The sequence below is a fragment of the Sminthopsis crassicaudata genome, chromosome 3 (assembly GCF_048593235.1).
Source record: "Sminthopsis crassicaudata isolate SCR6 chromosome 3, ASM4859323v1, whole genome shotgun sequence".
Lineage (NCBI taxonomy): Eukaryota > Metazoa > Chordata > Mammalia > Dasyuromorphia > Dasyuridae > Sminthopsis > Sminthopsis crassicaudata.
In genome coordinates, this window is record NC_133619.1 from 528,457,903 (window position 1) to 528,482,788 (window position 24,886).

At 33.1% G+C, this 24,886-nt stretch overlaps 1 protein-coding gene across 1 annotated transcript in view; it reads right to left on the reverse strand.

The window, feature by feature from the left end:
• Positions 1-1,757: 1,757 nt before the first annotated feature.
• DDX10 (DEAD-box helicase 10) overlaps positions 1,758-24,886 on the reverse strand; it is a 245,600-nt gene continuing 222,471 nt past the window's right edge. The window contains exon 18 of the mRNA XM_074304323.1: positions 1,758-2,398. Coding sequence (XP_074160424.1) covers positions 2,218-2,398 — 181 coding nt within the window. The 3' untranslated portion in view covers positions 1,758-2,217. The remainder of the gene's footprint in view (positions 2,399-24,886) is intronic.

Here is a 24,886-nt window from a genome sequence, read left to right on the forward strand (position 1 = left end):
GTGGACAATTCTTCAACATTAGCCCTTGTAAAACCTTGTGTACCAATTTTCCCTCCCTTCCCCCATGTCCTCCCCTAGATGGCAAGTAGTCCAATATATGTTAAACATAGTAGAAGCATGTTAAATCTAATGTATGCACAGAAATTAAATATAATTTTTAAAAATGAGATGAGGAAATCAAACTGAAATAATCAAATTCTATGTCTCTGCCCTTAACTTCTCAAATATTTTCTGTTTCCATCTATGTGATTCCAAGTTACATGGTGTAGTGAACTATATGGCCTATAACTCAAATTCAGCTATAGCAAACTATGACAGCTATCAAGATGACATCTCCTGTTCAAGGCATTTCAAATGCTGCATAACAAAACTAATTTAATTTAATTAAACTTATTCATATTTTATAGCTTCACACACATCTTGAAGGCTATGTTAAGCTTATGAAATGGCAGTCCTCCAAAGGATGCCATGGCTACTGGATAAATCTGATATTAGAGAGTCTGATGTAATTTATAGAATCATTTTGCAGAAGTAAATATGATGAATAGATTCTCTGCAATATATGGCCATCAGCCAAATGTCAGCGTTTTAGACAGGCACAAAGTCAAACGACTTTCTTGACATCACTTTAAACTTCACTCAGTTATGCCTTTTGTCAGTAAGGAACTATCTTGCTACTGTCTACTGGTCCTGATCATTTTTCAAATATTTCTTTTTTCACCTTATAAGCAGTTTTATACAAATACTATTTGCTCAGTTTTAATTATTTTCCAAAGTAAAAACCTTTTTTTTTTTTTTTTTTTTTTTTTTTTTTTTTTGCTTTTGCTTTTCTTTGCATCTTCAACATTTAACATAGTACCTTGCACCTAGCTGTGTTCTAGGTATATCTAACTACTCAAATTTCTGATTTGTTCTTTGGAGGCTTTAAAACTTATTCAAACAAAAGTTCCTTTGTAAAGGGAATTCTTAATTCCAAATTCTGCTCCTAGGGCTGATTATATGTGAACTATTTTAATTGTTATCAAAAGTTACCCTCCTTTCTTATCCTCCTTACAACCATTTTGTGAATTTCTAATTCCCTATCATTAAATCTCTTATTTTAACATATTCAAAGGCAAACCTCTCACCTACCCTATATTCTTTGACAAGGTGCAGATGATAAAGCAACTATTAATTCTTCTAGGTTAATTAATCTTAAATATCACTAATCACTTAGCATGGATGCAAAACTATGCTAAGTTTTTAAAAATTACTTTGCTTATTGTTATTTGAAATTATAGTTCAGGTAAAATTGGGTGGGCATAGAAAAAGATGATAAAACTATGATTAAATCTGTATCATAATGCAAATGATTTATTATCTTTTTTTTTTTAATTACTATGGGGGTTTTAGCAATTAGCTGTTTATAATTAACACCAAATTATTCTTAATTCATTTTGATTTTCATTCCCTATCAACTTCTTGCTGGGGCAAATCAACTGCAGAGAAACTCTGGATTACAGCATGGGAGTTTGAGAGGAGGCTTTAAAAGCTACATATATTTGCAGATATGGCACAAAGAGAATCTCTCTGCACTTTATAAAAGACCGTAGACAAATGAAAATGCTACCAAAAGGAAAAATTGTTTTGAAAGGGCTAATTTGGGATGCTGAAAGACCCATTGTTTTAAGAATCTGTCAAATATCTTTAATTTAAGAGCCTTCCCTTGTGGAAAATTTTAAACAAAGATGTCAAACAAAATGCATGCACAATTGTACTTCATTTAGTAAGAAATAACTTTATTGTTTACCATCGTCTCTGAAAAAGAATAGCACAACATTCTCTCAGGGTTGGTTCATTATGATATCTTCTTTATCTTTGGTTATATTAAACCTATCAAAATCAACTATAACTTAGTTTAATAGTACTCAGAAATGTTTGTTTCTTTAGCAAGACTGGGTTCCTAATAAAGTTTCAATAAAGAGTTTTACAATTCCAGAGAAAATGTGGGGAAAAAAACTCCCCACTTATAAAATGTGTAACTAAGAGAAATCTCATGCTGATTCAAAGACTTCAAAGCACATCACATACTTTGATGAGGGAAAAGAGACCCTCACTGGTGTTATATATTTTGGCTGTTGTCTGGAGACAGGGTCATTTGGGCATGGAATGTGTCCGTGTATAGAACCTTTATGCCACTCAGTATTCATGGAATCATAGTTATTAGGAGAGAAAGAATTAGCTTTGACTTTTGAGCAGATGTAGCACTAGCTCTTCATCCTCTGCCAGAGAAAGGCCTGTATCCAGTGGCTCCATGGTCTCCCATTTTCCCTTTTTTGGCTTATGACTTGAAAGCATCTCTTCTTTATCAGCATTTCTGTAGTTTCTTTTCCTCATTCCTCCCATCTTCCTTATTTCACTGTTGGAAACAAAAGCAATTATTATTTTAAACACCTAGGTAAACAAGCCTGACCATCATCATACTATCAAAATTTTATTTCAAAAAAGGTAAATATGACTAATAGATAAAAGGATGTAGACTCAGGGAAGATATGTAACAAAAAAAGGTGAAATCAAATCAAATTCAGCAAGCATCAATAAGAGCCTATTCAATTAATGAGCAAGACTCTATTAGGCATTTACTATGTCCTGAATACCACATTAGGTGCTAGGGTAACAAAGGCAGAAATGAAATAATCTCTGCCATCATGGAGCTTATATTCTACCTAGAAAGATAGCATGTACAGATAGGGATATATGGAATATATGCACAATAAATGCAAAATAATTTTCCATTAGATTCATTAACAGCTGAGGGGAGCTGGGGTTTGAGAATGAGATGGAATCAGAATAAGCCCCATTTAGAAAGTGATGTTTGAAGTGGGTTTTGAAGTCATTTTCAGAGGTAAGCCAAATGAAAAAGATGGATTGCAGGCATAAGGGAAAACCTTCATAGAGGTATGAAGGTAAGAAGTGAAATGTCATTTATCAAAAACATCCAGAAGACTAGATAGGCTGGAAAAAAAAAAGTTTGTGAAGAGGTATAATTTATAATAAGATTTTAAAGGTAGTTCAGGACCAGGTTGTAAAAGGTTTTAAACTCCAAATAGGAATTTGATCCTAGACTACTGTAGTAGAATGCCTGTAAAATTTATTAAATGGAGAATTATCACTTTTGAATCTAGCTAGAAGATGCAAAAGAGAGAGAAATGACTTGAAGCAGAAGACTATGTACAGAATACAGGGTTGAGAATGGGAAAATATAAAAAGATTATTTTTTTATAGCTACAAACCTCCAGATTACTGGATTTCATGTAAGTAATTAATACTGTTGCTGTCCAATATCTATTCTATTTTTCAGTACTAACAAATGCTAAAGTTAAGAGATGCTACACTGTTAAAGACCATGCCTATGTATGAAACCCAGAAAGCCTGTAAAGGGTTAAAGGGGACTCTACCATTAAGAGGCAGATCAGTTCTCTGAAAGCCCCATAGCTGTGAATCATAACACACTTGAAGGAACTGCAAATCAGCCTTTACTGAGGCAGATATTGCTTGTGGATTGGGAATAAAATAAATTGGAGGCAAGAGAGAAGAGGAGAGAGGTTAGAGAATGCACCTGCCTCTCAGGTTCCTTGTATTGTTATCACCCTCTCACAAGAAGGAATCTATTCTGCTGGTCAGAATTAGGTCCCCAGCAGCCACTAGCAGGTGGCTCCTGGAATGCTATACTTTGGATAAACTGAGTGTCAAAAATATGTTAGTTTCTTCATTTTGAAAAATCTAAATCTGAGATAATCAATGAGGATTAATAACTCTCGCCAGATACAGGGCTAAAATCATGGTCATAAGTTAGGGGCTTCAAGGGAGTGGCAGGGACAGAGCTAAGATAGTAAAGTAGAAGGAAAAAAATACCTGATTTTTCCCTCCATAGAACTCCTCCAAATATAACAAGAAAATGCAACAGATTAAATATTGGGAGGGGAGTCCAGAAAAAGTCATAGTGAGTCAGTCATCTGCCCAGTCCAGGACTGGAAAAATAGATAGGACAAGAAGACACGAGTTGAGCCAGAAATTTACACAGAACTTAAGCATCCAGAGAAACGTTATACTCCAGGGCCAGAGGGATCTACCACAAGGAAAAGAATGAGCTAGCAGTTTTGTTGTAGCTGCACTTGGAGATGATGTTCCCAGGTAAGGAGACCTTGGATGATATATGAGGAACAGAAGAAGTTCAGAAAGCAAGAAACAATGATGTGGCTGAGACACCAGAGGAGTTCTAGCCTTATCCAAACTGTAGAAAAATAACCAAGGAAGGAATCCCAGATTAAAGGAGAATCTAAAACTCTATCATTCTGAATCAAGTTTTCCAGTTCACTGACAACAGCTGAGACCAACAGAATTCTACTGCTGCTCACAATGAAACTCATATTGGAAGCTTGCAAAGTGCAAATCAATCACATTTTGCCTTGAATCAGAACATTTTCAAAGCACTGCAGCTTGCAAGCTCCTGAGACTGTCCTTGAGATCTTGAAATAACACAATATTTAATATGCTAAGAAGAGAGCAATAGATTCAGAACTTCCCTCTAGAAGTTTATTGGAACCCAGCCCTAATATCAAGTCTGAAATCAGGAAATAGGCTAGAAGAATAAATTTTTTTTAAAATCCCATCATGAAGATCTATTATGGTGCCTGGGAATCTCAAGACACAGACTCAGAAGAGAATGGCCCTAAAACATCATCTACTAGCAAAGTCTTGGAGGAAAAACATAGCTTGGGCACAAATTCAAGTAATATTCTTGGAGGAAATGGAACTTTTTTTACAGGTTAAAAAAGACTTTATAAATGAAATGAGAGTGTCTGAGGAAAAATTGGAAAAGAAATGAGAAATATAAAAGAAAAAATTGGAAAGGAAATTAACAATGTGGCACAAAAGGTACAAAAAACTTGCTCAAGCAAAATCTCTCTGAAAATTAGAATGAATCAAATAGAAGGCACAAGAAATATTAAAAGAAAGTCCAAAGGTTGGGGGGAAAAAAAAGAAAATAATGTAAGATTATCCTGGCAAAAACTTGGAAAATAGGTTGAAGAAGAAAAAAAAGTATTGAACTTCTTAAACTGCATGATCAAAACCCCAAAATTACTTAAACAATGTATTAAAAGAAAAGTACCCTCTTTTAGAACCAGTAGGCCAAGTTAGAATCCATGAGTGACTTCCTAAAAGAAATTCCCAAATGAAAACTCACAAACACCAGAGCCAAAATCCAGATTCCACATCATCCAGAAAGAATTCATGTATCAAAGGGTTGTAGACAAGATCACACACAATTAAATAGCCATCATTACACGGAAGTAGAAAACTTGGAATATAATATTCCAGAAACCAAAGGACATGAGATTATAGCCAAGAGTAACTAAACCAGAAAAATTAGTACCATGATATGGAGGTTGGGAGGGGTAAAGAGAATGGATCTTTAATGAAGTTAGAAGACTTACAAGAATTCCTGATGAAAAGATCAGACCTGAGGAGAAACTCTATAATTCAAACATGGAAGTTAAGAGAAACATAAATGGGTAAAAATGAATAAAAAGCAACAAGGGATTAAATAAGGACATTGAAACAATATATAATCGTCTCTTCATCAGGGGTCACAGAAAGAATCTAATTAGTTAAGTCAGAGGTGTCCTGTTATATCTTGATGATCTCAAGAGAAGAATGGGAAAAGTGCAGAAGAGAAATTCACTGGGGTGAGAGTGAGAGAGAAATTAGAGAATTATTACATTGCATAATCAACATGTACAAGTAGACATCTATACAAATAAGAAAAAGAGGTGGGTGGGGGAAGCAGCTGACAGTTCAATCTCACTGTCAGCTGAATCAAATCAAAGGAAAAAACACAAATACACAGAGTTGGGTAAAGAAATAAATTTTACTCAACATGTTAACAGGAAGGAAAGGGGAGAAGGAAGAATTAGAGGGCAGATTAAGGAATGGATTAGTCTTAAGCAAAATAAACTTTAACCAAAGGCAAGCAAAAATATTCATAGTTGTTTTTTGTTGTTGTTGTTTTAAGGTAGGAAAGAATGGGATCTGAATCTGAAGGGATGCTCATAAATTAGAGAATGGGTAAACAAATTATAAATGTATACAAATATGATGGAATTTTGTTATTATATAGAAAATGATGGAGACCATTTCAGAGAAACCCGGTATGAATAAATGTGGAGTAAATAAACAAAACAAGAAGGATAATTTATACATAGTTGAAGCAAACTATTTTGAAAGAATTAAGAAATTATATCAGCATAATGACTAACCACTATTCCAAAGGACTGATTATCAAACATACTAGCCACTTCCTGACAAAGGTAAAAGACTTAAGAGTACATAATGAGACATATTTTTGGTATATGACCAAAGTGGAAATTTGTTTTTGCTTAACTATATAAACTAATAAGGCTTTGTTGGGTTTGATTTATTGTTGTTGTTCTCAACTGGGGAAAGAGAGAGTAGATTTTAAATTACTAGAAAAAATATATATTTTCAAAAAGAGAGGATATAAAGACAACTAACTTAAAAACAACAAAGGAAAATTTCATATTAAGCAATATGAAAGCTTAAGGGTCAAAAACAATATCCCTCAAACAGGTGTCACGAATGCAGTTAATGATCATTTGCTATCAAGTAATTTTGCAGATATTCAATGCAGTTGTCTAGGAATAAAAATCTGTATTTTTCTGACAAGGAAATTGTTTCAAAATTCTGTCTGTAATTACTATTGCTAACTGTATTGCCTCATTTATACTATTCTCTGTTCTTTCATCATTTTCCTTCTCAAAAATTGTTTTGCTTCTGACCACCTCTTCCTTGATTACACACACTCTTATATTCTTCATCACTCTTTTTGTATTCCCTTTCCCTCATGCTTTGCTGCAGCTGCAGGGTAAAAGATTTCTAAATTTCTACTGAGTGTTTGTTATTTCCTCTTTGAGCAAATTCTAATTGTAAGAGTAAAGTTCACTAACTCCTTTACTTCCCCTCTGCTCCACTGTAAAACCTTTTTCTTGCTTCTTTTATGGCAGATAATTTATAACATTCCATCTCTCTCTTTCCCTTTCTTCCAAGTACATTTTTCTCTCATCCTTAAATTCTATATATTAAGAAAGTATGCCTTCACATTCAACTCACAACTGTGCTCTCTGTTTACACATACTTCTCCTAACTGCTTTAATAATGAGAAAGTTCTTTTGAGTTGCAAGTATCAACTACCCTGGTAGGAATGTAAACAGATTAATGTATTAATTAATCAATCTCTGATGATTTCCCTTTTCTGATTACCCCCTTATGCTTCTCCTGAATCCTGTATTTAAAAGTCAAATTTTCTAGTCAGCCTCTGGTCTTTTCATCATGAATGCTTGAAAATTCTCTATTTCATTGAATGTCCACTCTTCCCTGAAGTGTATATATACTCAGTTTTATTGGGTAGATGATTTCTGGTTTGATTTGGTTTGATACCTCTTCTGCTATCTAGAATATCCTATCCCAACTCATCTGATTTGCTAATGTAGGAGCTATTAAATCGTGTGTCATCCTGATTGTGATTCCGTTCAACTTAAACTGTGTTTTTCTGGATGTTTGCAATATTTTCTCCTTGACCTGAAAGTTCCAGAATTTGGCAAATATGTTCCTGAGAATTTTCATCTTAGAATCTCTTTCGGGAGGTGATTAGTAAATTCTTTCAATTTCTATTTTACCTTCTGCTTCTAGAATATCAGGCCAGTTTCCCTTGATAATTTCTTTTAACATGATGCCTGGACTATTTTTTTAAAATCATAGCTTTCAGACAGACAAATAATTTTTAAATTACCTGTCCTGAATCTATTTTCCAGGTCAAATTTTTTTTTCACTAAGATATGACATTATTTTCTATTTTTTCATTCTTTTGACTTTTATTGTTTCTTGATTTCTCATAAAATCAACGGCTTCCATTTTCTCAAGTCTAATTTTTAAAGATTTATTTTCTTTAGGGAGTTTCTGTACATTCTTTTCTATTTAGTCAATTTTGCTTTTAAAGGCATTCTTCTCATAGCATTTTGTATTTTCTTTTGTATCACTCTCATTTCTCTCCCCAAATTTTCCTCTACCTCTCTCACTTGATTTTCAAAATCCTTTTGAGCTTTTCCATGATCCGAGACCAATTATTATTTTTCTTGAAGGCTCTGGATATAGGAGCTTTGATTTTATTTACTTCTGAGAGTGTTTTGATGTTCACTGTCACCATAGCAACCTTCTATCATCAAGTATCCTTTTCTGTTTGCTATTACTTGGCTTTCAACTCTTTGTCAAAGTAGGGCTCTATTTCCAGAGTGGAGTGTACAATGTCAAAAGTTTCAGGGGTTTTGTGCAACCGTTTTCCTTTTTTTTTTTTTTTTTAATGCTTTGTAGATTTAAAAAAAAATTCATTGTAATATTTTATTTTCCCAATAAATGCAAAGATTTTTTTTGCATTCATCTTTGCAAAACTTTGTGTTCCAAATTTTTTTTCCTTCCCTTCCCTAAACCCTTTCCCCTAGACAGTAACTAATCCAATATAGGTTAAACATATGCAATTCTTTTAAATATATTTCCATATTTGTTATGCTGCACAAGAAAAATCAGATAAAAAAATGAAAAAAAAAAGAGAGAAAAAAAAGCAAGTAAACAACAACAAAAGGTTAAAATACTATGTTGTGATCTACATTAGTTCCTATGATCCTTTCTAGATGTAAATGGCTCTCTCTATATCACAGTCCATTAGAACTGGCCTGAATCATGTCATTACTGAAAAGAGCTAAGTCCATCAGAGATCGCTCAATAGTGATTTAGAGCATTTTTTCATGTGACTAGAAATGGTTTTTAATTTCCTTTGTCTGAAAATTGTTCATATCCTTTGACTATTTATCAAGGGGGGGGGGGAATGGTTTATCTTCTTATGAATCTGAGTCAACTGTCTCAATAGTTTAGAAATGAGGGCTTTATCAGAAAACACTGGCTATAAAAAAAAAAAAAAAAAAAAAAAAAAAAAAAAAAACTTTCCCCCTGTTTTCTGCTTCCCTTCTAATCTTGGTTGCATTTTTCTGATGAAAAAATTTTTAGATTTAATTAATTAAAATTATCCATTTTGCATTTCATAATAGTTTTTATTTGGCCATAAATTCCTTCCTTCTTCACAGATCTAAGAGATAATATCCCTAGTTCTTCTAATTTGCTTACATTTCTAGCGTAATACTGAATAACAGTGGTAATAATGGGCAACCTAGTTGTACCCTTAATCTAATAGAAATGCTTCTGATTTATCCCTATTAAATATAATGTGTGCTGATGATTTTAGATATATGCTACTTGTCATTTTAAAGAAAACTCCATTTATTCCTATGTTCTCTATCTAGTGTTTTTAACCCGAATGACTGTTCCATTTTGTCAAATGCCTTTTCTGTATCTATTGAGATAATCAAATGATTTCTTTTGATTTGATTACTAATATGGTCAATTATAACTGCTGATAGTTTTCCTGATATTGAACTACCTTTGTAAAGTTGTTTTCAAAGATCCTTCTACAAACCTGTACTGTAAGTCAACACTGGAAATGAGTATGGGCAAAGCAACAGAGATCTGCCTCAATACTAGCAAAAAGACCTCCTGTAATCTCCTTCTGATGAGCTATTCGGCTCCCTCACCCTATGGGCTGACACCTTCAAAAGCTGCCATTCTTGCTGCTGCTGCCACTACCTATTCAGTAACTTTCAAAGCCTGCTTTCTGGGGCTCCCCTCACAATCTAGTCTAACAATCCTTTCCTGATGAACTTTCAATCCACCCTTGGCATCTGTGGCTGACAGCTCCGGAAACTGCACTGCTGTCACTGATTCCAAGGTCCTCAAGAACTCCTCCTGGTTTTCTGGAGCCAGGACTGTGCAGAAACTATCTGCACTCTAGTCCCATGCCAGTATAACAACCCTTTCCCACTGATCTTCCAAATTGTCTTCACAGTTGGAAAATTGTTCTACTTCATCTTTTTTTGGTGGGTTCTCACAGTCTAAAATTTATTTAGCATCAATATTTAAAGGTAATTGGAAGAGTTTTGCAAGAGAGCTCAGGTGAGTCCCTACCTTTTGCCCTGCCATCTTGGTTCCATCTAGACCTTTTCCTTCTAAGGGATTCTTGTCCATAATAGTGTATATATTAATCACCAAAGAATGTTCAAATTCCCAAATAACTGCTTATTTATTATTACAGCAAGGTTATGCTTAAGATTCTGCAAGCTAGGCTTTAGCAATATGTGAAATAACAATTACCAGAATGCTGGTTTTTGAAGGAGGAGAAAGTAGGGATAAAATTGCCAAATTCACTGGATTACGGAGAAAGCAACAGAATTCCAGAAAAACATCTACTCCTGTTTCATTGATTACACTAAATCCTTTGACCATGTGGATCATAACAAAATGGGGCACATCCTCAAGAGATGGCAGTAGCTGATTATCTTGTCTATCTCTTGAAGAACCAATAGGCAACAAACAGTTGGAATCAAACATAAAACTGATTTAAGATGGGAGGAGTATGACCTTATTTATTAACTTATATGCAAAAAATAATATGAAATGCCAGGGGGAATGAGCAGGGAGAAACAGCAATAATTACAGATATGTATATGATACCACTCTGATGGCAGAAAGGAATTAAGAAACCCCTTGATGAGGCTAGAAGAAGAGAGTGTAAAAGCTGGCTTAAAGTTTTACATTAAAAAACAAAAAAACAAAACAAAACAAAAAACTAAGTTGGCAACTGATCCCATCACTTCTTGGCAAATAGAGAAAGAAAAAATGGAAGCAGCATCAGAGTTTATATTCTTGGGCTTAAAAATCATGGCAGACGGTTACTGAATCAATGGAATTATAGGAAGTTTGCTCCTTGAAAGGAAATATATGGCAAATATGAACAGCAACTAAAAAGCCGAGCAATCACCTGGCCAACAAAAGGTCATACAGTCAAATCTAGGATTTTTCCAGTAGCACTGTATGGCTGTAAGAGCTAGACTATAAAGATACCTGAGAGCTAGAAAACTCATGCTTTAAAATTGTGGTGATAGAGAAAATTCTTAAAGAGTCATTCGTGAAAAAGTTCAGGTGAATTCTTGCTTTTACTCTCCCATCCAGCAGGAGATGATTTTGGTCAATACTTTTCACAGGAAGGTCAAATACTGCAATTGAACCTTAAATAGTCTAGCCACATAATAATATGGAATTCACGGGAAAAGACTGTTGAGAAAAAAAAGACTGTGTTGAGAAAGACTGAAAACAAAAGGAAAATGTGCATGACAGAGATGAGATGATGGATAGTGTTGTGGAAATGATGAATGTGAACTTAGACGATAGAAAGGCTTGCTATGATTCATAGGGTCATCAAAAGTTGGAAAATAACTGAACAAAACGATCTTCCTCTAAGGAAAAAAAAAATCACATTCAAATTTTCTAATCATCTAGGTTGACACTGAATCCATTCACACAGTAAACAGATAGCAGCCTAACCTCTCCAGGTTCCTTGGATGGAACAGACAGAATCTGTGGTCCCTTCTGCTTCTTAGATTTCGATGTGAATTTTAAATTCGTTACGAGATATGCTTTTTCCTGGAATAGCAATATCCTATTTTTGCCAGAGGAAACACTGTATTTGTACATAAATTAAATAAATGTAAAGTCTTATAAAGTCTTTTCAGAAACTATTTAATGGTATCATCCACTGAAATGGTAATATAATGTTAAAATTACATTCACTACAGGGAATAGATGACTCTCAAATAATTGAAAAAATTAAAATGCATCCAAGTAAATTATTTCTACAACTAGCAGATTCATCATTTACCATAGTATATAGTTCAAATTATAGAAGAGAACTTATAGGTCACCTAAAAAATAATCTCCTATAAATATCCTTATAAAAGTAATTTTCTATCTTGCAGTAGAACAGTTCAAATGATAGAGATTCCTAGCCTAGAAACTTTGGGGTCAGATAGGTGATGCAATAGATGGATCACTGGGAGTCAGAAAGATCTCAGTCTAAAACCAGCTTGACCCTGACCAAGTTATTTAATCCTGTTTGCTTCAGTTTCCTCATCTTTAAAATGAGCTTGGGAAAGAAATGGCAAACTATTCCAGGGTCTTTGGTAAGAAAACTCTAAATAGGGTCACAAAGTCAGATATAACTGAAAAGACTAAACAACAAAAAAAAAAAAACCCTAGAAACATAGCTCAGGTATAATTCCTTAATCAATGTGTTTCCTGATGATCTTCCTAGTTAGTAAAAACAAACAAACAAAACCCTTCTTCCCTCATGCACATCTTGAAAAAAAAGATCTCTATGTGAAAGATTCTCAATTCTTTAATCTATGCTTCATATGACACAATTTAAAATACCTTCACCATCTTGCAATACCCTCATCCATTGATCCTTCAATTCATAAATGCCTTTCTTGAAATGAGATTCATTGCTAAAATTTTTAATCAATTTTGCAGATATTATCTGATCTGTGACATAATATAGTAGGATTACCTCCCTTAAGATTTCTTTAGCATTTGACTTATAATGAGTTTACAGTCAATTAAGCCCTTCTCATTTCAAAGCAATTCATGAGAAAATTATTAAGAAAAGTTCTTCCCCCCTTCATCTCACAATGCTATAATTCTATAGCTAATATATCCCTATTGGGTTATATTATATTGGTTTCTACCTATTGAGACAGTTTTAGAGTCTGATTCTTTCATGCAAAGTATAAAGCATTTGTATAACACACAAATGCAATAACCATGACTTCCATATCTTTTATTTTCCCCCTTGAGGCTGAAGTTAAGTGACTTGCCCAGGGTCACACAGCTAGGAAGTGTTAAGTGTCTTGAGACCAGATTTGACCTCGGGTCCTCCTGAATTCAAGGCTGGTGCTCTATCCACTGCACCACCTAGCTGCCCCCATGACTTTCATATCTTAACCAAATCACACTCAAAAATGTTGAGCAGATCCTTACAGCAAGCATACCATGAAAGATCTATTTCCAAGTTAAGACTGTTATCTATTGATTATCACTTTCTGAATCTGGTTGTTCAAATAGTTATAAGTCTACCTAATCATATCAGCCCATCTCATCCATATTTACACATAATATTTACAAAATATCATGAGAAACTATAACAAATACTTTTGTAAAAATCCAGATACATTTTCTCCATGGAAGTGCCCTCCATATCAATAACTATTAGAGTCATTAGTTGGTCCTTACTTCTTTTATTGAACTCTTTATTGGCTCCTAGAAATCATAATTTTCTTTCAAAGTTCTCACCAAGCTACATTAAATAAACTTTAGTGAATTTTCTGGAAGATAGATCAAGCTCATAAATATAAAATTTAAACCCTTCCCTTTTGGGCAATGGAAAAATTCTCATTTTCTAACATCTCTATACTGCTATAAAATTCATCAGAGATTACCAGCAGTAATTCAGTAATTGCATTCTTCAAGATCTTTTACCTCATTTCAACCAATAAATCAATCAATAAGCACTTATTAGGGACCTATATTTCTTCCAAAAGGTAATTTGAGGGGATCCAAATCAATCATTTAACTCATTTAAAGAAAAGAACTCTTTCACTTAAACAAAACCAATGCAGGCAAGATTAGAAGGGAAGCAGAAAACGGCAACAATGTTTTATAGCCAATGTTTCTGATAGACTTCATTTCTAAAATATAGAGAGAATTAAGTCAAATTTATAAAAATACAACTTATTCCCTAATTGATAAATGCTCAAAAATATGAACAATTTTCAGATAACGAAATTAAAGCCGTCTATAATCATATAAAAATGAAAACATCATAATTGACTAGATGAATGCAAATTAAGACAACTCTAAAGTACCACTTCATACCTCTCAGATTGGCTAATGATAAGAAAATATAAATATTGAAGAGGATGTGGGAAAACTGGAACTCAAATACATTACTGGTGGAGTTGTGAAATGACCCAACAATTCTGGAGAGCAATTTGGAAATCAAAGAATTATAAAACTGTGGATACTCACTAATTCAGTAAACTACTGGGTCTATATCCCAAAGAGATCCTAAAAGAGGGAAAAGGATTCACATGTGCAAAAACATTTGTAGCAGTCTTTTTGTAGTAGCAAAGGAGATAGAAATTGAGTGGATGCCCTTCAGTTAGGGAATGGCTGAAGAAATTATGGTATATGAATGTAATAGAATGTTATTATTTTAAAAGAAATGATAAACAGGATGATTTCAGAAAAATCTAGAAAAGACTTTCATGAACTAAGCAGAACCAGGAGAGCATTACACACAATAACAATCAGACTATGTGATAATTGAGTATGATAGACTTTGCTTTTCTCAGCAATGTGGTAATCCAAAAGAATTCCAATAGAAAGGAATGGAAAATGCCTTCTGCAATGCAAAGAGAGAACTATGGATTCAGAATGTGAATTGAAGCATACTATTTTCGCCTTTTTTTTTTTTTTTTTTTTTTTTTTTGCTTTGCCTTTTATTTTCCTTTTGGTCTGATTTTTTTTTTTTTGTACAACATGACAAATATGGAAATATGTTTAAAAGGATGGTACATGTATAAACTATATCAGACTGCTTACTGTCTTGGGGAAGATAGAAGAGGGAGGGAGAAAAAAACTGGAAAATAAATTGCACAAAAATGAATGTTGAAAACCATCTTTATTTTGGAAAACTAAAATGCTATTGAGAAAAAAAAAAGAAAAGAAAGAAACAAGATGTTCTCTTATTACTTTCTCTTCACCTATTCCAGGCTTCAATTTTTAATGTTTATTTTACCCTTTTAAATTTGAAGAGCATTCTTTTTGACTAAAACATCAAACTCCAAAGAGGATAGAGTAGTTTTGCTCTCTCTCTCTCTCTGATAATGTTAACATTATACCATCAAGTACTGGGTCCTTAATTCATGTCCTGAAAATGTTTTTTTTTTTTTTTTGTCCTTAGCATTTTTCATGATTTAGCTTAAGTTGGAATTTATCATTTTTTATATTATTCTGTATTACTCTTTTGCATTTGTCATTAGATATGTCATTCTCCTTCCATTTTTTTTGTACTCATCCTTTAAAAATCTAAATTTATTAAAATTCATCTAGTGAGGTAGGGGGCACAATGGATAGCACACTATCCTGGGGAGAAGAAAACCTGGATTCAAATGTGACCTGAGATTCTTCCTAGGTGTCTGACTGGAAAAATTATTCAACTTCTGTGTGTCTCAGTTTTCTTTTCTAAGAAATAGGGATAGGTTGTTGTAAAGATAAAATAAGATAATATTAATAAAGTATTTTGCAAACTTTAAAGTTCAATAGAAGTAATAATTATTGTTATTGCTATTAAATATTATTTTTTATCTTCTTTTATACTGGTCATAAAGAATGCCAAAACAATAATTATGCTCTTTTGCTTTCTTTTGTTTCCTCCATGGTCCTACTCCACTGATCATTCCTCCTCTCTTTCATTGTCAATTTTTAGCATTGAATCTCTTCCTACTCTTTTATCCTTAAATTTTAATCTATTGTATTCCATCCCCTTTCCACTCACACTGCCACTATCCTAGAAAGGTCTTCAAAATCTCTTATCTGGACTCCTCAATGGCCTTGTACCTGTGTCCATTTCTCCTTGGCAATCTATTTTTAAATAGCTGCCAAAATCATCTTCCTAATATGAAGTTCTGCTTTGTTCAAAAAAACTTAACTGACTATTGCCTATAGGATAAAATATAAACTCCTTAGCCTGAAATGTATAAGGCCCTGAAAAATCTGCCTACAACTTCCTTCTCTAGCATTATTTAATATCATTCCATTTCATCTACTTTATCATCTATCCAAACTTGTCTACTAGATATTATTTGATGTTTTGTTCTTTCCCACAAATGCATTTAAGTAAGCTATGCTCTCATGCCTGAAACATCCTTTCTTCCCCTCAAATCCACTTTTTTTTTCCATTAAGACTAAAGGTCAAATGCTACTTCTTCCATGAAGACTTCCTTGATTCCATAAACTAACAATGATTTTTTTATTCCAAATTTTCAATCACATTCTATCTGGTATTATTTATATAATTTCTATCAGATTGTAACATCTTTGTCTTTCCCATACTTCTAGCCTATATCTTGCATAATCTAGAGATTTGCAACCGAATAGGGTTTGTTTTTTCTGCTTTTATTTATCTATTATTTTATTATTAATGTTTTAAGCTTGTGCCAGTTTTATGAATTTTAGAAAGAATTAGCCATATATTCCATATGCCTGAGTGCTATGTGAATACTCCCACTATGTCACTTGTTTGTGTTTACTTTTATATTCAACATGCTGTTTTTACAAGTATGTCCAATTCTGGATTTCTATAGTTTCATATAGGTTTTTATCTTCTAGAGAACTGTGCTTCAATACTGCATCATATCTATTTTCTTTGAACATAGAATATTCTTCTATTATATTAAGAAGACATAAAGTATTGATTGTGAAAACAACATTTTGAAAAGCTATAAAGCACTTTATAATATGTGCAATACCACTGTGCCTTAATAATCATACAGTAAAAGCCTGCTTTACTTCCTTGTGTTAATATTTCAAGTTTAACTTTCTTATTGCTTTATTGTTAAGCCAATATTCTAAGGGTACTGGTAAATAGACATGAGCAATCACAAAGTATTCCCAATTCTTTTTTTTACCTCAAATTTCTAGATAAGATCCTCTTATTTTCCTTCTTTCTATAATTTTTAGATACATTTTATAGATTCTAAAATCTAATTCTACTTGTGAATTTCAAGGTAAAATCCTCTTATTTTTTTTTTCCTTTTTATAATTTACCTCCTGCTCTTCACAGTATCTGATTTTTAGAGTTTTAGCTAGGTACTGTTCTACTGTTCTCTTAATCAGCTTGGCAACTTTCTTATCAAAGAACTCTCTCTGAAATGAATTGTCTTTTTCTAAGGCCTATCATTTTGGTATCTTAAATCATGAGTCAGGAAACCAAATAGTGTTCTTTAGCACCACCATTTTAGCCAGCTGTTAACTTCATATATCCCTCTTTCCAAAGTTCTAGTCACAAAATCACAACTCCAGAGTGAAATAGAATTTCAGAGACATCCTAATCCAACAAATATCTGAATTCTAAGTCCTTCCTGACAAGTGATAATCCATCTTTTTCTTAAAGAACATCAGTGAAGGTAAACCTCATGAGGAAGCCCATTCCATTTTTAGAAAGTTCTAATTGCTAGGAGGCTTTTTCATAAAGCCAGAAATCTGTATCCTCCCTGCAGTTCTAATCTACTTCCTAGTTCTATCCTTTGAACCCAACCAAACAAAACAAATTTAATTCGTCTTCCATATTAAAGTCCTTTAAACAACTGGGAGCACTTTCTGCCCCCATCATCATTGCTTACTATGTTCTTTTTTAACCTTCATATGAGAGAAGAGATGAATCCCACTTACACTCAAGCTCTTCAACTTCTTAATAAATATTCAAAAGTCATTAGACATAAATTTCATGTTTTATTGTTTAAAATCTATTTTAGTCATTATGTGAAAATAGTACAAGTGATTAGCAATTTTTACTACAATATAATTGATGAATTTTAGTAGGGTATTAATCACGTCTCAGCAATATACTCCATGAAGACAGTATATATCACTCTCTTACTCATATTAGGTCTTTAAGCAGTCTACTGCTTTAGTCACCAAACACCAAGATGCTTCTTTTTTCAAGGGCTAGTAACAATTTGCCAGCATCTATGGGTATTCCTCATTGCTCCTTAGATTCTTGAATATTATTTATTTTTAGAGTCAATATTTATCTTGTATGTGAAGAACTTTATATCTCCTGTATAGTTTTAGTATTTCATATTTTCTTCCCTTTTTCTTCCTCCTATTATATTCCCCTATTTGATTTTGAATCATTTTTATTTCTTCACAACCATTTTTTTTTCTGCCTTCCTTCATGGATTATTTCCCTTTATTTGGTACTTCTTCATCTTTTCTAATAAACCAAAAGTTACAGATGCTTTCTCAACATCTTGCCACCTTGTCCTTGGGCAATAAAATTAATCTAGATCATAACACTCTTAGATGGTGAATGCTTTCTGGCAGAAAGACAAAGCTAGCACAGACCATACAAATCAACAGTTCCCTTGGTTTCCTTTCTAGACCTTAAATGAAAACATAGTCCATTATAATTTTTCCTGGGAAAAGTCTCAAACGATTTCTTGCCTTAATCAGCTCAAGCAATAACAATTAGCTCTATGCAGTTCAGCTCAGCTAATTGGGTATCTTTAAGCAATCACTGGACACAATAGAGGCATATCTATGAACATATTTCATTCATCTGTTTTGCTGGGTTGATCTACTTCTGGATTCCTACTGTGCAAAATTGGGAAGAAGAAATTCTGAGAACATCTTTAGTTCACCTCTCTTTTATTCCTTTCTGCTAATATGTTCAATTATTTACCATTACCACTACTTTGCCAGACAATCCCAATCATCTTTTTTTTTAAGTTTTTCATTTTCAAAATACATGCACAGATAGTTTTCAACATTTCCCTTTGCAAAACCTTATGTTCCAAATTTTTCTCTCCCTTTCCCTTACCGTCCCCCAAGACAGCAAGTAATTCAATATAGGGTAAACGTGCAATTCTTCCACACATATTTCCACAATTATAATGCTGTATCAAAAAAAAAAAAAAAAATCAGATCAAAAAGAAAATAAAATGAGAAAGAAAACAAAATGCAAGCAAACAACAAAAAAAGTGAAAATGCTATGTTGTGATCTACACACTTAGTTCTCACAGTCCTCTCTCTGGGTGTAGAGAGCTCTCTCCATCACAAGACCTAAACTGGCCTGAATCACCTCACTGTTAAAAAGAACCACTTCTGTTATAATTGATCATCATACAATTTTGTATTGCTGTATACAATGTTACTTCACTTAGCATCAATTTATGTAAGTCTCTCCAGGCCTTTCTGAAATCATTCTGCTGATCATTTCTTACAGAACAATAACATTCCATAACGTTAATATACCATAACTTATTTAGCCATTCTCCAATTGATGGGCATCCACTCAGTTTCCAGTTTCTTGCCACTACAAATAGAGCTGCCACAAACATTTCTGCACATATGGGTCCCAATCTTAAGCAATATGTAAATAATAAAAATTATAATTGTATATATTTCTCCACAGAGCATGGCTCTAAGTAAGCCTTTGTATATTTTGCAAGGACACCCACAACCTGTTTACCTAGTCAGTCAGCAGTAGTATGAGTGATTCTATAGAGAATTCATTTGAAAGATCATATTGCAAAGTAAACTAATGAGACAGACATCATGCAGGACACTAACATATTGCTACAACATCATTTCTTCAGTGAAAGCCTCTTCCAGTTGGATCAGCACTGTTTTATTTACACTCTAATAACATTGATTGGGGGAATTCAGACTCCATTATATTTAATGTTCACTGAAAACTTTGTACTAATAACTCTCTTGATACCATTTTATGGCAGAAAATTTCATAGTTAAGAAAACTATTCATTTTGTCTTTTGTTAAGGCCATAAAAATAAGTTACAATATTAACAACTATTTCTTTTAGTTTTACTAAAAGCATCATTAAAAGGACCCATGTAATAAAGGCCTACGTTTTAAGATACATAACAGTATATCAATCTCCTAATTTCTAAGTTATGGCTTATTGAATTTAATTCAAAGACTCTCTTTCTGGCCACCGATTATTTTATATCCTATTATTGTTGTAAAAGTAGTCTCTGATTTTCAATGTAAAAATCAGTAATGCCTTGTAACCTAGGACTGGGAATTTTATATTTACATTTATATCTATGAGGTGACTTACAGTGCTTGAATCCACTCCATAATTATAAAATTTAAGGATAAAATATTTAAAATTAAATTACTTCTTATTCAACAGACATACCTCCACAATGGCTGATAGAGCACATTTCTTTTAAAAATAAAGAAAAGAAATGGAAAAAAAAAAAAAAAAAAAGAAACATGCTGTATTATGGATAAAAGTATTAAGAATATAAAAATGCTATAGTTGTGAAAAAATAGCAAGGGAAAAAAGCTGCCAATGGGATCTTCAAAAAATTCTCTTAACCAAGGTCCTTAATTAGTTGTGTATTTCTCAATTTAAACACTATGCATGTATTAAAATATGTAGAAATAAAGTACATAGATGGAAGCATGTACTATAAACTGACAATGACAGGGAAGTTTGACCTTTATTATGATGAATTTTTGTAAACTGATGCACCAAAGCTCATTAGAATAATTGGGTCCTTGAAATACCTAAAGTAAACATCTTAGCTCTACACACTGTTCATAGCTAATTAGAAAAAAAGATATGAAAGCATAGAATGTGACATTAATCAGTCAGTCTAACAGTAGACCTCTTTCAAAATGCAGAGTTTTATGGAACAAAACACTCGTTAATATTAAGTTCATTGGGCAAAGAGCAACCTTTTAGCCAATTATTTGAACTATGATCTACAGCCTGATATAATCTATACAAAAATGTCAAAGGCAAATAAATATCAAAAGCTCTATACTATCAGAGAGGCACTATTCTAAAACACATTCATAAATCTTAGTCAAAATGATTTTTTAAAAATAAAACTTATTAGCTCATTAGGTTATTTTAAAATGGAACAGAACATAATTAGGGAATGAACCAGTGTTCAAAAGACAGTCTCTGAGACTTCACTAACATTTCATTAAGTTTAAATCCTTGTCTTCCTTATCTTAATTTTTAAAAGGCAATGGCAGACAGAAGAAAAATACTACTCTCTAATGACCATTTGCCCTCACTTCAAATCCTTCTAGCTCTTAACCCCCACTATTTCCCTATATGAAACATCTTTCTGAGCCAAATTACTTCAGAACTGTTTCTGATCCTACTGTCCAAACTTTGTCTTACACTGAGGGATCTCTGCATATACTGTTCATCCAGACCAGAGGATTTCCATTTCCCTTCTTCATGTTTTAAAAACCAATTTAAATTTCTACTCTTCCAGAATCAGATTTAAAATCTATTGATATTTCACAAAGCTCCTCTAATCACTGAAAGGGAATGAACTTGCTTTTGAACAAATGAACAACAAACTATCTGCAACTTTATTGTGAACCCTCACTTGTCTGTAATCTATAAAATGATTATAATGTAGCCTGTTATTCCCTGTTATTATCTATAAATCAGCAAGTGATATTAACCATGACTATTCAATTGATCTTGGTCAATTCAACATTCTGTGAAGTTACAGAAGGTTAAGCTATTGCTAGATGGCTTTCCCTGTTTCTGTGTAGGAGCTGAGCTATGTATACTTGCCATCTCCCAAAAGTCTTGTGTACTATTAGATTTTTGAAGTTGCCCAAAGTAATAGACACAGCAGACAAAAAAGTTGTGGTTGTGGTGGCAAATACTCTGTACTACATGACCAATGAAAACTGTGCCCTTGGAATCACTGTGAGTCATCCCTTTCCTTTATAGCAGGTCAAAGTCAAAGACTGAGGCATCCTGACAGCTATATTCTTGAATGAAAAAAATGAAGCGTCCTAATTTATCCTTTCATTATCTTGAGATACTTGGAGAGAGAAATAAACTTTAAGAAAATGAGGACTATCCAGAGTTGACAAACAAATTAACATGAACCTAAGACCAGAAAAACAAGGTTAGATACAATAAACATTAAAGTTAAGTCCTATCTTTTAGGATAATTGAAATGCTTTTCTCCAGTATTGTACCACTTTTAGCTAGTGATGGCTTTCAGCCAATCAGCAATTACAACATTATGACAAGAGATGAATTATATTTATTTGGAATTTCTACTTTTATTTTCTTCCAAAAAATATTTGACATGAACAACAACAAAAAATCCACAACTAAATGCAGTATAAAATACAATAATGAAAATATGCAGAGGATGCTTAAAAAAGACAAAATAGAAAGAACAAAGAATAGATTTTACCAAGTACATAACAGTAGTTAATTACTATAGGTGTAGACCAAATGTAACCCTAAGTTTTCTGGCAACCAAAAGAAAATGCAAAGTATATATGTAGTTTTCATTATCTATTTAAAAAAAAAAAAAAAAAAAAAAAAAGCATAGACCATCCCCTCCCCCCCAAGGCAAGAGGGGTTACTTGCTCAGGATCACACAGCTAGAAAGTATTAAGTGTCTGAGACCAGATTTGAACTCGGATTCTCCTGATATCAAGGTTGATGCTCTATCTAATGTTAGAAAACTGTGACATGTCATGATTAAAATAAATTACATGTGTAAATTTAATTTTTCAAAGAATGATAAGACAAGAAACCCAATACTTAGAAATTTGCTTACTATAATTGAATCTGTTTTAGATGACTCAATGCAGTTGTTAAGTTGCTGGTGTTATAGGTTTCATGAACTGGTCTCTTCTTAACTGCTTCCTAAAACCTCTAACTCAAAGATCAGGGAACTTTTTCTAAGGGGAACACTTTCAATTTTTAAAAACGCAAACAAAAATAAAATTTACCTTACAATCAATTATGCTCAAATGTACCTTTCCCTAAAATACCTGTATTCACAATTTTAAAAAATTCAACAAGCATGTAGAGGTTTTGCTTAGCCCATTAAAGAGTACATTAAATACTAATGTCAGGAAGCAGAATTGTAATTATTGACTTACAACAGGCTTTTGCCTATCAATCTTTTGTGCAGATGAACCTGATTTGACATACTGCATTATATAATTAACAAATCATTTTATTATTAAAGGGTTTTATTACTTTCACAAGATCAGTTTATCTATAACTTAAACTGTGAAATCATTTGTAGAGATGCTAAGTAATCCCAACTTAATTCAATTTAATAACAACAATAAACTTAATAATTATTTTAAGGTTACCTCTTTCCCAAAGTACTTTTAGGAGTTTTTGGCAATGAAAATGAACTCCCTAGTTAGCAAATATTAAAGGATGACCTGAATATTCTCTCTTAATGCTTTTTCTTAGGTTTTACCAGAGTTCCTATACTCCCTGCTGTCTCAAGTATCTCTGAAAAACTGTTTACTGTTGTAGTCTTTGCAGGCTCAGCATTTCCTGGATTAGGGAAATCAGCTTTCCCAACAAAGCCATCAACATCACTAACTTCTTCCAATTGAGAAAGAGAGGAAATGATGGTGGTAATAAGAAATTAAACTAGAGGAATCCTTTGACATTAATACTAACTTATCACTACTGACCAGTAAAAAACATTAAAGTGAACATTTTTAAAATAAATTTCCTGATCACTGATTGTGACAATGAGAAGTATCTTGTTTAATGAGTAGATATTCAGGAATACAGTTTGGGGTGTGTGTGTGCGTGTGTGTGTGTGTGTGTGCGTGTGTGTGCGTGTGTGCACACACACACACGCACGCACACACACGCACACACACGCACACACACACACACACACACACACACACACACACACACACATATATATATAGTTAGTAGTCTGAGTTAGTTAAGTATTACAATAACTCCTAATAGCTTACAACATTTTATGCAATAATCTCATTTCAATTCATGAAACTTGTTTTTACTAATTTTATGCTAAATGTTTGAAGGGCATTCAAGTTTAGATATGACAAAGTCACTGCCCTCCTGGATATCACAGTTTTTTGGGGGAAAGAAAGACATACAGATATCTATGATAGAATGAGGAATTCAATTGGTTGAATTACACAAAACTGCTTAAAGTACAAAGAGGTTATGTCCAGAATCACAGAGCAAGTATTTGTATGTGTCACACTTGCACTCAGATCTCTTCACTTTGAAGCCAGTTCTAAACCCACTATTATGCTAGTATCCAAGAACTGTAGGCCAGCTCTCTCTATAGGATGATATACTGCATTTCTATGATAGACTAACATGTTAGTAACAGAATAAAACACACTTTAAGATTTGAGGAGGAAAGTTTTTACTGACGAGGGAATTCAGGAAAAGACTTCATGGAATAACTGACATAAATTGAGTATTTTAAAAACGAGTAGGAGTTCAATAGGGAAGGAGAAGCAAGAAGGATATTCCAAATACAAAGATCATGAATAATTAGGGAATAGAGATAAAGAGCAAATGAAGTCTAGAGAACATGAAGTAGTTCAGTCTGTGTGGAGTGCACAAGGCAAAGAGAAGAGAAAAGGAAGTGAAGGTTAATGGCATAAAAAAACAAACACAAAACACATCTGACCTATAACAAACGAACAGATAGATGTATCGTTTGCTTCAGGAAATAGCTACTGCTTATGCCACACATTTCACATGAGTATTATGAGGCTCAAATAAGACAATATATACTGTGCATTAAAAGTTTTATGAAATTATGTTTAATAAATGCTTTTTATGATGATGGAAAGTTAAAATTATGTTGACAGCTATTACCACTATGTATACAGAAGAGGATGATTTCTATATTCACATGTATACTTATACTCTAGCCCAATTTCATTTCAGTTTTGTGCTAAGCAGATAGTTAATTTCATCAAACTCCTGTGAGAAACTGTACTGCCAGGTTTAGGACTGATGATCTGCAGCAATAGCAGAAGACATAAAGATCAGTGTTATAACCTATGATGCAACAGTGTGAGGATACAGGAACTTCAATTCTGAGTGTCCCAGTTCCCAAGACCATGATCTATATGTTCTCTTGAATTCATTTCCCAAATCAACCATCTTATGGGACAAATATTTTGAGAAACTATTTTCACAGCATCACAGATGGTTTATATTCTAGCATATGAGTAGAAGGAGGCTGATAGAATGGAGAGATAAGCAAACTG